The following is a 14,932-nucleotide window of genomic DNA, read 5'->3' on the forward strand; positions in this document are numbered from 1 at the left end:
TATAGCTTATTCTTTTTCTTTCACGGTATCACCATTGTGTGTATTGCTGCTGCTGCACTGTAATTTCCCAGCCTGGGATCAATAAAGTACATCTATCTAGCTAGCTATATGATGAAAAAGAAAAAAATACATAAAAAAATATATTAAAATAAATGATTTCTATTCCTCCCTGTCCTTAGCCAGCCATTCAACATTCAAACACTTTTTTTTCTGAATAAACTCATTTCTTCAGTCCCTTGTAATACTAATGTGAATGAAGGATTTTCAGATGGAATGGAAAGCCTTCCTTTTACATTTAAGAATGAAATTTCCTGCATTGAGAAGCAGGAAGACATCTCCTTGAGCCACTAGCCAATGCATGGTCTCCTTATATTTTTCCATGATAATACTACAAGATTATTATATGTCACTTTACTTAAATAAATGTCATTTTACTTGAATAAATGCAACAAGAAGTTTTGCATGGAGGTAGAACATATTAACTGAGGCTTTCTTTGGTTTGGATAAGTAGATAGTATAATCAACTTGTGGTGTAGAGATACATTTGTTCAAGTCACTTTGATTATTGCATTTAATTTAATTATTGCACCAAAAGTGTTTCTCTGTACGCAGTTTGACTGGGGTTGTACAAGTGTGCATTTTGCAGATGAAATTGTCATAGCTTGTGTTGACCATTTGACTACGGGCTGTCAAACATACACACCTCTAAGGAGATATCTTCCTGTATGTGCCCTTTCCAAGCATTTAGTTGGTCCAAAAAGGATTCAGTGGATCCAGAGAGATTTCCTATCTACCTTTAAAAACAGCTAGAGATCGCTGTCTCCACTGAAGACAAATAGGGAACAGTTAAGCTGCATTTTCACATTTTTGGCACCCTTCTGTAACAAGTATGGTTTAAGCCACGCCCCGTGCTGTCTGTTGATTGGTCGATAAGGAGTTGTCACTCCCGTGCAACAATGTTATAATACAATACAAACACACTGCAGCCTTTTCTCAAACAAAGCTTGCATGTACTGCTTGACGGAAATGGGCCCTTAGTTTTTAATTAAGGGTCCCTCTTAATCATTACTTCTCTGCTACATCAATTCTGCTATCAATACACCTCTATCTTCTTTTTCTACTATTAAAACAAAGCTCATTGAGACTTACTGCTGGCAAGTCACAGAGATGTAACATTATTTCTTTTAGGCTAACAAAACTATATTGGCACGGAGACTAGCTTGCTATAACCAAAACAAACATTCAGATATAACACTTCTTGGTTGATTGGAGGTGTTTGGCAAAATGGAATTCCTTCCATATATTACAGATGACATGTATATATCTCTATCTATCTATCTATTATATTCCATATGTCACATAACCTTTCTGTTCAAAGATGAGATGAGTGTCACCCTACTTTTGTAAAGTCACAAGTCAACATGTGTGTTCACAGCAAGGAAGATCACTTCTGTGCTCAGTTAGGTAATCAATAACACAATTTACACCCCATAACTGAGTCAAATGTCTTCGCTAAGTTTTGAGTCTGTGTTGTAACAGCTTTTCTGAACTTGCCCCTTTTTTGAACAGCTTATATGCTTGAGAAAATATATCACCAGTGTGTGGAGACTCCTTCCTATAGAGAACACAGGGACACAGATGAACCAGCCAAAAACCCAAACCCAAACCCAGGATAGAGAGGTGAAGTGAACGTGGTGTTGTAGGTGTGGAGGTGGATCTGTGTGTCAGATGAGATTTTGTAGAAGGACAGAGTGCCAGCATGATGGTCCACATACACTGCCACTCTATTTGAGGCAGTGGATGAGGGGATGGATGTTCTACTGTTATTGTGCCAGACATAGAAGCGACCACCATCAGCGCAGATCAGTCTCCAGGACTGGTCATTCTCTCCAAACACAGAGTCATCACTGTCTCCTTTCCTGCCGATTCCTCTGTAACTCACTGATATAGAAACTCTTCCTGTCCACTCAACTTCCCAGTAACTACGACCAGTCACACTATTTCTACAGAGCAGCTGTGGACAGATGTCAAATCTGTCTGGATGATCAGGATATGACTGCACCTCCCCCACGTATGTCACCTTCCTGTTGTTGTCCGACAGTTTGATCTTCCTGTTTACTGTGTTTGTGTCAAGAGTGAGTTCACAGGAATCTGATTGAGAGAACGAGACACGATACAGCTGTCGTTATTAATCTATTATCTGTTCATTCATTAACAATTCAGTGATGGCATCAGACAACTGAAAGAGTGATGTCACAGTTTGAAGATGTGTTGTTTTGTTTTACACTTACACTTCCTTAAGCCTGGTTTTAACCATTGGACTCCACCAGGCTCCACACTGAAAAGAGGACAGGACAGGGGTCAGACCAGGACATCTAATTTCAGCGTGCAAACATGGATATTACATTACTCTCAAATACTAATACTACAAATACTCACAATACGTGTAATCAGCCTGCTTCATGTCTGCCACTCACGCACAGACCTCTATCATAACACCAGGTGACAATGACTCCAAGACTATTTCCATCCAAAACCTCACAAGTCTCAAAAACGTATTAGGACAGGAGTGTCGCAATGTTATTGGCATTGGTTATATTTAAAGAATGAAATATTAATACACATAAGTTCACAAGAGAGAAAGCCCACATTAAAAAAAGATTAGTCTGACTGAAAGCATCGTTTTTTTGTATTTGATATAGATATATCACAATAATGCTCATTCATTCATTTTCTATACCGCTTATCCAGTTCATATATCTATAGCCTATATTTATATATATAGCTTATATATCTCAAATGTCCTAACTTGTCCAGTAGTTGTCAGTTTCAGTCACAGTTTTAGATAAATACTATTGTTCTGGTGTTATTGGAAGGCTTACTTTTTCAAATGTAATGGAGCTAAGATAGCATTTCCAGTTGTTGTGCTAAACCAGAATAAACACAATACAGCTATCTCTATGCTGACATGACATTAATTTGAAAAAATATATATATTTCTCAAAATGACAGACAGTTTCCTTTGCATGTATCATTTCCAACAGAAAATTCAAATTTTTATTCCTGGAGATGCTTTTCTTGGAGACCTCCTATTCAATCAGCGTGTTGATAAAGTCAAAAGGCTTCCTACATGATTGTTTGTATGTTCATCAGCACCACCATTAACCAACAATGAAAATGTTTCCAGCTCTTTCATCTCTATCATACTGATTGTCTATGGCTGCAGCCATCCTCTTCATACCTGAGAGTTTCCAGTCTCCAGTCTGGATTTTCCAGCCCATCAGACAGCGGCTTCACTGCCGAGTCTCTGAGATTATTGTAGCTCAGATCCAGCTCTCTCAAGTGGGAAGGATTGGAGCTCAGAGCTGAGGCCAAAAAAGCACATCCTTCATGTGTGATCAGACAGCCTGACAGCCTGCAAATGCACAAACACAAAAATAGCTCATGGCAGATCATCATGGCAGGGTTTTACTCGTCAAATACAAGAAGAAACTGTTTATAAATAAATAACTTAAAAATACAATTACTAATGTAGGGAGTTAATAGTGAATACATTGTGATCTAAAGAGTCTACTGTCATGCTTGCTACTACTACATACTAGCTAAATGGTAAGAGCACAATGACAACGTGACATCTTGTTCCATGTTTCGATTTCATGCTTTGCAGGTACAATGTTGGTTGCTTGTTAGGTGATCCGCGTTAGACTTAAAGTACAGCTGAGGATGGTGGAAAATGTTATTAATTTTGCAGGTATTTGGTTGTAAACAAATTATTGACAAATTAATATGTAAACCTGATGATGGTGCCAGATGAAAGCCAGAGTGTGGTTCAGGGGATCATGAAGGTCTGAACCACACTCCCACATCCCTATCCATCCATTAGTTTCTGAAACATTTCAATCAGAACCAAAGTGGAAAACTGACTAACAAAACTACATTACAAACTACATTATTGAGGACTCTGAAAATAAAATATGACTTCCCACTGGTAGATAAAATTAGTCACCAGACAGAGGAAACTAGTGTATTCTTTATCCTCTCCTGTGAACATTTGGTGTAAATTTTGTTACATTTCAGAATACAACTCAGAATAAATGTTTACAATTATCTCCTGCATTTAATAATTCATCAATGAAAGCAAAAATTTAGTCAAATGTCCTTGGAAAAATTAGCAGATATAATCCTACATAGCTAATCAGCTAATGTAAATCAAGACTTAAAATGGTCATCAGTTGAATGTATTGATGAATTCTGACCTGAGACTTTCCAGTCTACAGTGTGGACTCTCCAGTCCAACAGATAACAGCTTCACTCCTGAATCCTGCAGGTTGTTGTCACTGAGGTCCAGCTCTCTGAGACTAGAGGACTGAGAGCTGAGAACTGAGATCAGAGCTTCACAGCTTCTTTCCGAGAGGTTACAGCCACTCAGTCTGGAGAGGCAACAGTAAGGAAACAAGTAATAAGTTGTTTATCCTTCACTCTAGTTGAGAGATAGAAATTTATTGATAAATATATCCCACTTACAGAGCTTTGTTTGAGGCTTTGACTACTGGCAGCAGCCTCCAAAGGGCCTCCTCTGAAGATGAGTATTTCTTCAGGTCAAATATATCCAGATCTTTTTCTGATGACAGCAAGATGAAGACCAGAGCTGACCACTGAGCAGGAGACAGCTTATCAGTGGAAAGTCTTCCTGAACTGAGGGACTGTTGGATATGCTCCACAAGAGAGCGATCATCCAGTTCATTCAGACAGTGGAAGAGATTGATGCTTTTCTCTGCAGAGGGAGTCTCTTCAATCTTGTTCTTGATGTACTCAACTGTTTCCTGACTGGTTAAGGAGCTACTTCCTGTGTGTGTCAGCATGCCTTGAAGGAGAGTCTGATTTGTCTGCAGTGAAAGGCCCAACAGGAAGCGGAGTAACAAGTCCAGGTGTCCATTTTGACTCTCAAGGGCCTTATCCACAGCACTCTGGTAAAAATGTGTCTCAGATTCATATTTTGTTCTTTCAGATTTCTGGGATGTTGACTGTTCTAACAGCAAACTGACACCCAAGCTGGTGAATGTCATATGGACATGAAGAGCAGCCAGAAACTCCTGAACACTCAGGTGGACAAAACAGAAAACCCTGTCCTGGTACAGTCCTCTCTCCTCTTTAAAGATCTGTGTGAACACTCCTGAGTACACTGAGGCTGCTCTGATATCAATGCCACACTCGCTCAGGTCTGATTCATAGAAGATCAGATTGCCTTTCTGCAGCTGCTCTAAAGCCAGTTTTCCCAAAGACGCAATCATCTTCCTGTTGTCTGAATTCCAGTGTGCATCTGTCTCAGCTCCTCCTTTATACTTGACATTCTTCAGTTTAGTTTGAACCACAAGAAAGTGGATGTACATCTCAGTCAGGGTCTTGGGCAGCTCTCCTCCCTCTCTGGTCTTCAACATATCCTCCAGAACTGTTGCAGTGATCCAGCAGAAGACTGGGATGTGGCACATGATGTGGAGGCTTCGTGATGTCTTGATGTGAGAGATGATTTTGTTGGCCTGCTTCTTATCTTTTAATCTCTTCTTGAAGTACTCCTCCTTTTGTGGGTCAGTGAACCCTCTGACCTCTGTCACCATGTCGACGCACCTAGGAGGGATCTGATTGGCTGCTGCAGGTCGTGTGGTTATCCAGAGGCGAGCAGAGGGAAGCAGGTCGCCCCTGATGAGGTTTGTCAACAGAACATCCACTGTGGTGGACTCTGTGACATCAGTCAGGATCTCATTGTTGTGAAAGTCCAGAGGAAATCGACACTCATCCAGACCGTCAAAGATGAAGACAACATCAAATTCTTCAAACTTGCAGATTCCTACTTCTTTGGTTTCAGTGAAGAAGTGATGAACAAGTTGCACTAAGCTGTACCTTTTCTCTTTCAGAACATTCAGCTCTCTGAATGTGAATGGCAATGTGAACTGTATGTCCTGGTTGGCTTTGTCTTCAGCCCAGTCCAAAGTGAACTTCTGTGTTAGGACTGTTTTCCCAATGCCAGCCACTCCTTTTGTCAGCACTGTTCTGATTGGTTTAACTCTCGCAGGTGAGGGTTTAAAGATGTTTTCAAGTCTGATTGTTGTTTCGGGTCCATCTCGTTTCCTGGATGCTGTTTCAATCTGTCTGACCTCGTGTTCTTTATTGACCTCTCCAGAATCTCCCTCTGTAATATATAGCTCTGTGTAGATCTCATTCAAAAGGGTTGGGTTTCCTGCTTTAGAAATCCCCTCAAACACACATTGGAATTTCCTCTTCAGTTTGGATTTTAGTTTAGACAAGTCTAGACCGACTCCAGCTTGACTTCCTGAATGAATACACAACAAGATCAATAAATATTTCATACAGTTCACCTTAGTGAATGTTCCTTTTATCCATCACGTTAAATCTTGAAATCGTGAAATTCTCTTACTGCTCTGCAGCATGTCTGCTAGCTTGTCCCGCCCCATTCTTCTCAGGAAGTGGACCGTGATCCTCTGAAATGCCTCTCTGTTGTTCCTCCTCTGCTCTTCCTCCTCACTGTCCAACATCTCCTCATCCTCCCTCTGATTTACTAAGCAATCTGGGTCATCTAAACTCAAAACCTTCCGGAACCTCTTCAGTTCATTCTTTACAAAGGCGACAATGTTCTCCTCCAGCAGCTGGAATATTGCATGAATGACACAATCAAATTACATATACTGGTCTAAAAAGTGCAGCATGGAGGTTACTGTGAGAAGAAAAGCTGGGAAAGTAACTGTTGTACATGCACAGACCATAAATACGCAGTCCAAGTGTGTTTGATGCTGCTGGGCAGGCTGACCGCTGGACACCTCTGAGATCTTTTGGTCAACTCTGTGGAAGAATCATGACAAAATTTCCTCAGGCTCTCAGTGATGGTTCATTCCAGCTGATTACAGTCCAACAGGTATCACTGCCACTTTTCTATTTATGTTACATTACTAAAAACTCGAACTTGCACAGTTTGCATTTGTGGTCATTGCTTCCATGTTGGTTTTGTTTTGTAGTTTTGTTACAGCATGATCAACACCTTTTTTTTTTCTTCACAAAAGCACATTTAAAAGGCAAAACTTAGTTATTATAACAGCTTACCTCTTTGCAGGGAAGGGTTGTTCTCCTTTAAAATCGTAGAAACGCTCAAGTGACTGCTCACTCTTGAACGACAGACAGCTGAGTTTAGACTCAGGATCAGATAGAGGTTCAGCGGTGGCTGGTCTCTTACAGATCCTGCTAGGGGAAGACCACCAGGGACAGAAATTCACATTTTAGTCTTAAGGAAAAGTCTGCTGGAAAAAAACTAGGAGCTAGAAACCAAAAAAGGATCAATCAATGCACCAAAGTTCAATAAAAAGTGAAGCTGATTGATTTCGGTCTTCAGTCACTTCAGTTATTTCTGAGAAAATTTTACTGTTATTGACAGATAATAGGGATACACTTGTGAATTTATGGGCTAATATCAATGTTCAAAAAAACAATTTGGTTAATAGCCAGTGCTGGTATCACTTTTTTGTTGTTGTATATTAGAGGTCCAACCAGTATCACTTGCATTTCTTTCTTTCTTTGTAATAAGCTAAAAAAAATCTCTTATCATTTTAATCTCTCAGTTCATCTGCATCTTTGCTCAATGGTCTTCTTGTCGAAATATGTAAAATTTCACCACTCTATCTTCATTTTCTACAGAATGCTATTTTCAACAACTGCTCACACACTATTGAGCCAATCATTGCAAAACTGTGGCAGAATCATCTACAGACTTCAATTTCGATGTCAGTCGACCACAAGAGGGCGCCACAAATGTAAAAAGCAAAAACATAAAAGCAACTTACTGTCTGTCAGATAGATGTATTTGTTTAAAATCAATAAAAAAATCCTTTGAACAGTTGCTCTGGAAAGACATACAGCTGGGTTCAGGTCCAGGACAGTCTTGTATGTGCCGCTGCTCCGTAACTGATCGATGACCTTGTTTAAAATCAATAATAAAATCCTTTGACTGGTGGCTCTGGAAGGACACACAGCTGGGTTCAGGTCCAGGACAGCCTGGAGTGTTCTGCTGCTCTGGAACTGATCGATGACCTTGTTTAAAATCAATAATAAAATCCTTTGACTGGTGGCTCTGGAAGGACACACAGCTGGGTTCAGGTCCAGGACAGTCTTGCGTGTGCTGCTGCTCTAGACTTGAACACAACACACAAAGAGCTTTGAGAGTGAATAATGATGGTGAAGTGATCTGAGTGCTGAGCTGTGACATGGAGACGAGTCATGGACATGTTACTGATCCTCTCACCTCTGAGCTTTGGTCTGGCAGTCATGTTCCCGACCCAGCGTGGTTTTAGAGGGGAGGATTCCCTCCTCTCTGTCCTCACACTGATTCATGTTAATGGACTCGCATCCACATTAGCTCTTGCACACTTTTATCTGGTGAGGAAACATTAAATTAAATCATCTTTTATATGAAAAAATATCACCTTCGCATCCAGTGATTGGCTGTTATTTTTTTCTTTCATATAAGTGATAGGTAGAGATGCACAATAATGTCAACACTCCTTCAGTGCCCCATCCTGACCACAAGATGGCGACTGTAACACACAAGCAACAAGCTGCAAGCAGCTGAAAACAGTGGAAACTGAGTCGTTAATGAGTCACCTGAAACTGTTAATGACAGAGAGAATAGACAAGTGGAGGAGAAGGTGGTAGTGTGTATAGGAATATCAAAAAAAAAGAAAAAGAAAAAGAAAAAAAAACTTGTCTTGGCAGTTTTGCCCAAAAAAGAAGGGTACGAATTTGGAAAGTGGGGTAACTTTTGAACTATCAGTCATTATAGCTGATTATGATATGAATTAATTAACCTTGACTGTCCTTTAGGAAGCCTTTTTTCTCGGAAATATAACAACCCTCCACAAAGCAAAGCCTGCTTAGCAAACCGAAACCGTCACGACTCTTTCATTTTGTAACGGAGCCGAAAAAAAAAACAAAAAAAACAGCGAATCAGGTAAAAGATCCTTTCTACCTACCTTAAATTCGTCATAATGGACGAAGGAAGTGACTTAATATGTAGACACATATTTACACAAGAGAGACTGTCCAGATGTAGTTCTGACCTCAGATAAACGTATGAAAACATCGTTCAGACATGTTACGCTACCTTCTGTTGGAGGTTTAAACGGAGAAAATGATCTGCGCGACGATGGCTCGAGAGCAGGAACCGGAAGTAAAGGGAAAGAGGCGGGCAGCTGGCATCCGCTTTGCTTTTTCTTTTTTTTTAAACAGAAATTGTGCCATAATGTGCCCACTGTGCTCCTATTTTCCTTTACTGCATTGCTATTTATTTTCATGTGTGAATTTCCTTATATACTTTTTTTTTTTAAAAAATTTTGATAGTAACACGGAGGCGTGTGAGCCTTCTTACTCATATCCGTTAACTACCAGTGAGAAAAAATTCACAAATTCCATGTACTAATACGAAGATAGGTAACTGAGTTGATTAAACAGACAGATTGTGATGTACTTTATTTTGTCGTAAAAAGAAAATAAAGCTGAAATGCTTACACAGCTCATAAAGTGAGTGGAAAAGTTGGATGTGACTGCGAATGAAGTTCAGTGTGACACTGCTGCCATCTAGTGGACATTTGAGAAAATGGCATCATGGCAATAATGAAGGAGGTATTCCAACAGTACTGATGTAGTTTACTTAATTATGTTTCTCACACTGTGCAGCAGAAAGAAATTTTAAAGTATGGGTTGTATGTGGATTTTATGTGTGTGAGTGAACCTATATTAGAAACAAGCATGTGCTGATCATCATCAATAAGGTCAGCCATGTTGCTGATATTGGATATTGTACTTTATTCTGAAAATGTGTATATATACTGTACTGTATAGAAACAGGCTTAATCTGAACCGATGCTTTAAAGGCAACATGACATTCGAATCATTTGAATAAAATAATAAATAAACTGAAAATAATTTATTCTAAAAACTTTGAATTTGATCAAAAACACACAAATGAACTGAACTCAGACAAGTCATAACTCGCCGTTCAACAACTGCCATTTTTTTTTTGGTGCAAGTTTCAAATTGTTGCATCTCTGTAGTTTTCAATCTGTTCGCTTTGCCAACTGTACTTCGTTGTTTTATTTTTGTTGTTGAAGCGATTTGTTTTCCAGTCGCACTTGAATACATCCGTCCCAGTTCGCGCCCATACACTTTGCGGTACAAAGCGATGTAGATTACGGAGTTTACGAGGTGTACCTGAACGCACCATGGCGCTCCTGTGTGTATCAAACTCCAACATGGAGCACAAGATAGAAGGAAAAACACCCATAAATGACATAAAAACACTGTAAATATTCTCAACATAGTTTTATTGTTATGTGACCATTTTGGTACAAATATTTTCCCGCCAGTGTGGTTAAATACTTTAGCAGATTTACTCACCAAACAAGAGATCTGCTCACATTTTGACATTTGGTAGAAGTTAATTTTGAATGGTATTAGCATTATTGCAGTCAGACAACTGAGCTAGGTTTTATGCATGTTAGTGGAGTCAATTTAAAGGAGACTTTTACTTTTACCAGAAAAAAATGGCGGCTGCTTCTTTTGTAACATATTGTGAGAAACAGACATATGGTGTCAGCTCATATCTATTACAGGCCCCTGAATTAAATCAAATCTATATCATCGGGTCATATGGAAACTAGCTTTAGAAGGGCTTGAGAAAATAGCATTTTGACGCTAAAACATGCTTACAGGGAGCAACAGCGGCAGCATGGTACCCATCCTTAGATGCCCTAGCGGTCAAAAAAAACGCTTTCCCTTCCGGGGTCACACAACACCTGATGGCACCCGATTTCCCATTACATATATACCCTTTATGGCCTGAATGACCACAGCGCCCCCTGTGGTACCCACAACAAATACAGAGTCACCATGCTTCCCCATAACATTGCGTTTGGCTCCTACATTTCCATTGAACCAAATCTAAATCATATGGCGCCAGACTAACAATTACTGTATTGTTGTCCACAGAAACAACATATCATGATGAAATGATATACACTCCTAAGAGTTAATGGTGTTTAAATCCAAGTCAAGCGTAAAGTCATCAAATCTGCGACGAGTCCAAGTCATGTGATTCAAACCTGACACTTTCAGTATACTTTAAGTGAATAACAAGGACCTCCGGAGCTTCATTTACCTCCTCTACCTGCACTAATACACTTATGCTTTTTGAACGAATGTTGCCATGTAAACCTTTTATCACAAACACTGCAACCAAACGGCTTCTCCCCGGTATGCATTCTCATGTGTTTGGACAAAGTGTTTCGGAGAGTGAAACTCGCTTTGCAAACTGAGCACGTAAAGGGTTTTTCACCCGTATGGCCTCTCAGGTGTGAGGCTAAAGCCGAGCTTTGCGTGAATCCTCTACCGCAGACGGAACATCTGAAGGGTTTTTCCCCCGTATGGATTCTCATGTGCCTCACTACATCACCTTTCCACGGGAAGGTTTTTTTACAAAATGCACAGCTGAAACATTTTCCTTCAGAATGAAGTCTCATGTGAGTTCTTAAGGAGTTCTTCCGGGGGTATCGCTTACCACAAACCGAACAACTAAATGGTTTCAAATCCATTTGCATTCTATCGTGTTCCTGCAGATGTCCAGAGCGGCCAAACCTCGTCGCACATGCGAAGGAGTCAACTGATGTTTTCCCAGCATTACATTCCTTATCACTTTCTAGGACTCCATTGTTTTGTAAGACGTTTAAACCTGACCGAGGTTCCCTTGTCTCCTCCCACTCACAACTATTATCAGTTTCAGATTCGGAGGATTGTGACATCTTGGCTGGTTCTGATCCCCCACAGTCCTCTCCGTCAGTTTTCAATTGCCACGCATCTCCGTTCTCTTCAGTCTGACTTTGATGAAGCTCTGAGGACCGACAACGACCATACTCGTGACATTTGAGTTGATATACCCAGGAGAATCTTTTGCCACAATCACTGCAGCTGTATCGCTTCAAACCTGTGTGGAGTTCCATGTGCTGTGTCAGATGTACCTTTTGTATAAATGTTTTACTGCAAACTGAGCAATTAAACGGTTTCTCTCCTGTGTGAATTCTCATGTGTCTCCTAAGATTTGAGTTTTTAAGGAACTGTTTACCACACTCAGAGCAGCTTGAGGATTTCTCACCAATATTACACCCTCTCTCCTCTTCCATAACCTTTAAACTTGACTGAGCTTCACTTCTTTTCTTACAATCACCACTGTCATCGATATTTGGTTGCAAATTAGTGTTCACGACCGGTTCTGCTCCGCCACAGCCCTCTCCATCACCTGTTTCCACGAGTCCAGTTTGTCTTTGACATAGTTGTGAGACCTGAGGCTCCCCTTCGTCATCATCTTCATTCTTAACAGCGACAGGAGTGAATATAAACTTGGTGACGTCAGCTTCCTTCAGCCCTTGAAGCTGCGCTCCCTCCTGACTGGTGCAGAGTTCCTCCTGTTCCTCTTTAATGTGCGGCAGCTCCGGCTGGTCCCTGTGGTCCAGACTGGAGCCAGACACTTGCTTCTCAGGAGGGGCCTCTTCTTTAGTCACCAACAGTTGCTGGACATCTGTGGAGAACAATTAAACAAGGTCAGCAGCATTTCCAAATATCTCCATTTTAGGTGTAGCGAAGTAGTGTGGATATAATTGTAAAACATAGCAAAAAAACATGTTTACATGGACAAATGTTTTGAATGTTCAGTACTCATCCTTACACATATTGTGTTTATATTAAACTCACTGAACTTTTCTTCTTCTAAATTTAACATCAAACCAATGAATGAACTAAAACTTCAGCCACATGGTACAATTGGGCAGCTGATAAATTTCGTTTCCTATAGATTTTTCACAATAAAAGCCTCGATTGAATAGTTGAGTAGTTAAAATTAACCCAATCTGCAACATACACAGACATAACACAGAAGTAATATCATAAAACATCACACCATTTGACTGAGTACTTTTACTTTTCACACTTTAACTTAATTTCTGAAAGCAGGTTTTGAATGCAGAACACCTATTTGTAATGAGGTGCTTTCAGTGTGGTATTACTACTTTTACTATCACGTCATTGCTGCTTTCCAAGAAGTTTGAAGTGAGAACAACGAATGATATAAATAATGAATAAATGTACAAACCTGCTCTGTATAACCGGACTTCGGGAATGAAAGCAGCGTAGAGTGCGCGTTGTCGAAAAAGTTCCTCTTCATACTCTGCTATCGTTCTTTTAAACAGTTCAAATATCTCATCAGAAGCTGCTGATAGTCGCTGGTTGACAAAGGCTCTCAGGGTTTGGATTTTAAGCATGTTTGTTTTTACAAATTTACAGCATCTTCTCCTTCGGGTACATTACGTTAAATCAGTTTTGGCCACTCTTGCGCATGCTGTGTTGCTTAATGAGAACGTTGTTATCCGTACATTACCAACTAGCTAGCCAAAGACGCTATGGAGGTTTTGAGTACATGAAAAACTACAGCTTGGTCTCTCCTGCAGCTAGTCCGACTAGCACTGCAATGCCGAATTCTTTCCGTCTATTTACAGATACCAAGCGACACTAATCTCCATGCAGTCTGGGTTTACAGGAGGTGAAACATTACGAAAGTGTACCCAAAGTCCACTTAAAGGAATTTATCAATGCACGAATGCTCTGCTGGTTCGCTTTAGACTGTACTTCATGCTAATCCACGCGAGACCTAACCGGAAAAGCGCTTCCTCTTTCTTCCTCGAGTGCATTTCCGGCAGGTTGTAGCGTAATACTGCCCTCCACCGTTACAAAGGAGTCACTTCAGCTCATAATTGAAATTGTGTAATGAATAGTATAACTCAATAAAATTCGATACACATATATCGATATAATTAATAATAATAATTGTTTCTAAAAGTAAACAATGACTTAATTGAAAAGAGAGACACTTTCAAATCTGGCATTACGTGTGCTGTATGCTGTACATTAAGAAATAGTGATCTTGAGTTAAGGTTGAAAGTTTTTTTTTTGTTTTTTTGTCAAACAGGGCTCTTTTGTCGTACAATAAGGATCACAAGAATAGGAGACCAACGATTCTTTCACTCCACACTCAAATCTTAGCTTGCACACTGCTTAGTGTTAACAGCAAAGGTGTGAACTTGCTTGAGTCACATGACTGAGTCCAACTGTGAATCTGGTGACTTGTCAAAAAGAAAAAAGGCTAAGTGCAACACCAGTTACTGGTGACTGAACTTAGACTGAATCCTGATTTGGAACGACCTGATATCCTCCCATAGAGTGTTAAAACTTGTATCACAGAATAAATAAATTAAAAAAAAAAACTACCTGATCATATTTGAAAATACATGAATACATCTTTGAATCTATCCAACAGCAGCCAATCACATTACACGAGCAGCAGTGAGCGGTGCATTTAACGCAGACCTGCTGACAGATAAATAATGACTGTTTCAGGACTCAAAACACAAAGTGAATTTGATTTTTGTTTTTGTACACATGTCTAAGTACACATTTGAAAAGTGTTGAAAAATTATAAATATGTCAACTGACACCTTTAAGTTTGTCTGCCAGAATAGTTTGCATCCCGTGAATGTGTTTTTAAAGTTTTTAAACCAAAATTATTATGTATATAGTTTTTCAAGCATCTTAAACCTGCAGTACAGAACCTTTGTCTCCCTCTTCTGGCAGTGAGAGTAATTACACAAACACTGTTGATGTACTTACAAAGAAATACTCTGGCGATAACAGGTTTAACCAACAATGTGTGAACTCAAATTGAAAGGGCTTGAATATAACAGACACTAGAGGCTTGAAACTTCTTAAAGGAGCGTGCCAGAGTTTTTGTTTGGATGTTTTAGCTAATTAAATTGCTTAAACTTTGAATGAA

General features: G+C 39.8%; 2 protein-coding genes across 2 annotated transcripts; both read right to left on the bottom strand.

The window, feature by feature from the left end:
* Positions 1-34: 34 nt before the first annotated feature.
* LOC124055446 (NLR family CARD domain-containing protein 3-like) lies at positions 35-9,213 on the bottom strand. Its single transcript, XM_046382316.1, has 10 exons — positions 8,306-9,213; positions 7,848-8,195; positions 7,114-7,251; positions 6,777-6,855; positions 6,434-6,662; positions 4,525-6,328; positions 4,257-4,430; positions 3,242-3,415; positions 2,292-2,338; positions 35-2,151 (listed from the first exon to the last, which is right to left on the bottom strand). Exons 1-10 carry the CDS (start codon positions 8,392-8,394, stop codon positions 1,616-1,618), a joined length of 3,618 nt encoding a protein of 1,205 aa, XP_046238272.1. The 5' UTR covers positions 8,395-9,213; the 3' UTR covers positions 35-1,615.
* A 1,152-nt stretch (positions 9,214-10,365) lies between these two features.
* On the bottom strand, positions 10,366-13,787 carry LOC124055466 (gastrula zinc finger protein XlCGF57.1-like). The gene is made up of 2 exons (XM_046382360.1): positions 13,199-13,787; positions 10,366-12,628 (listed from the first exon to the last, which is right to left on the bottom strand). Exons 1-2 carry the CDS (start codon positions 13,365-13,367, stop codon positions 11,208-11,210), a joined length of 1,590 nt encoding a protein of 529 aa, XP_046238316.1. The 5' UTR covers positions 13,368-13,787; the 3' UTR covers positions 10,366-11,207.
* Between the last annotated feature and the right edge of the window lie 1,145 nt (positions 13,788-14,932).

The sequence above is a fragment of the Scatophagus argus genome, chromosome 24, assembly GCF_020382885.2.
Source record: "Scatophagus argus isolate fScaArg1 chromosome 24, fScaArg1.pri, whole genome shotgun sequence".
NCBI lineage: Eukaryota > Metazoa > Chordata > Actinopteri > Scatophagidae > Scatophagus > Scatophagus argus.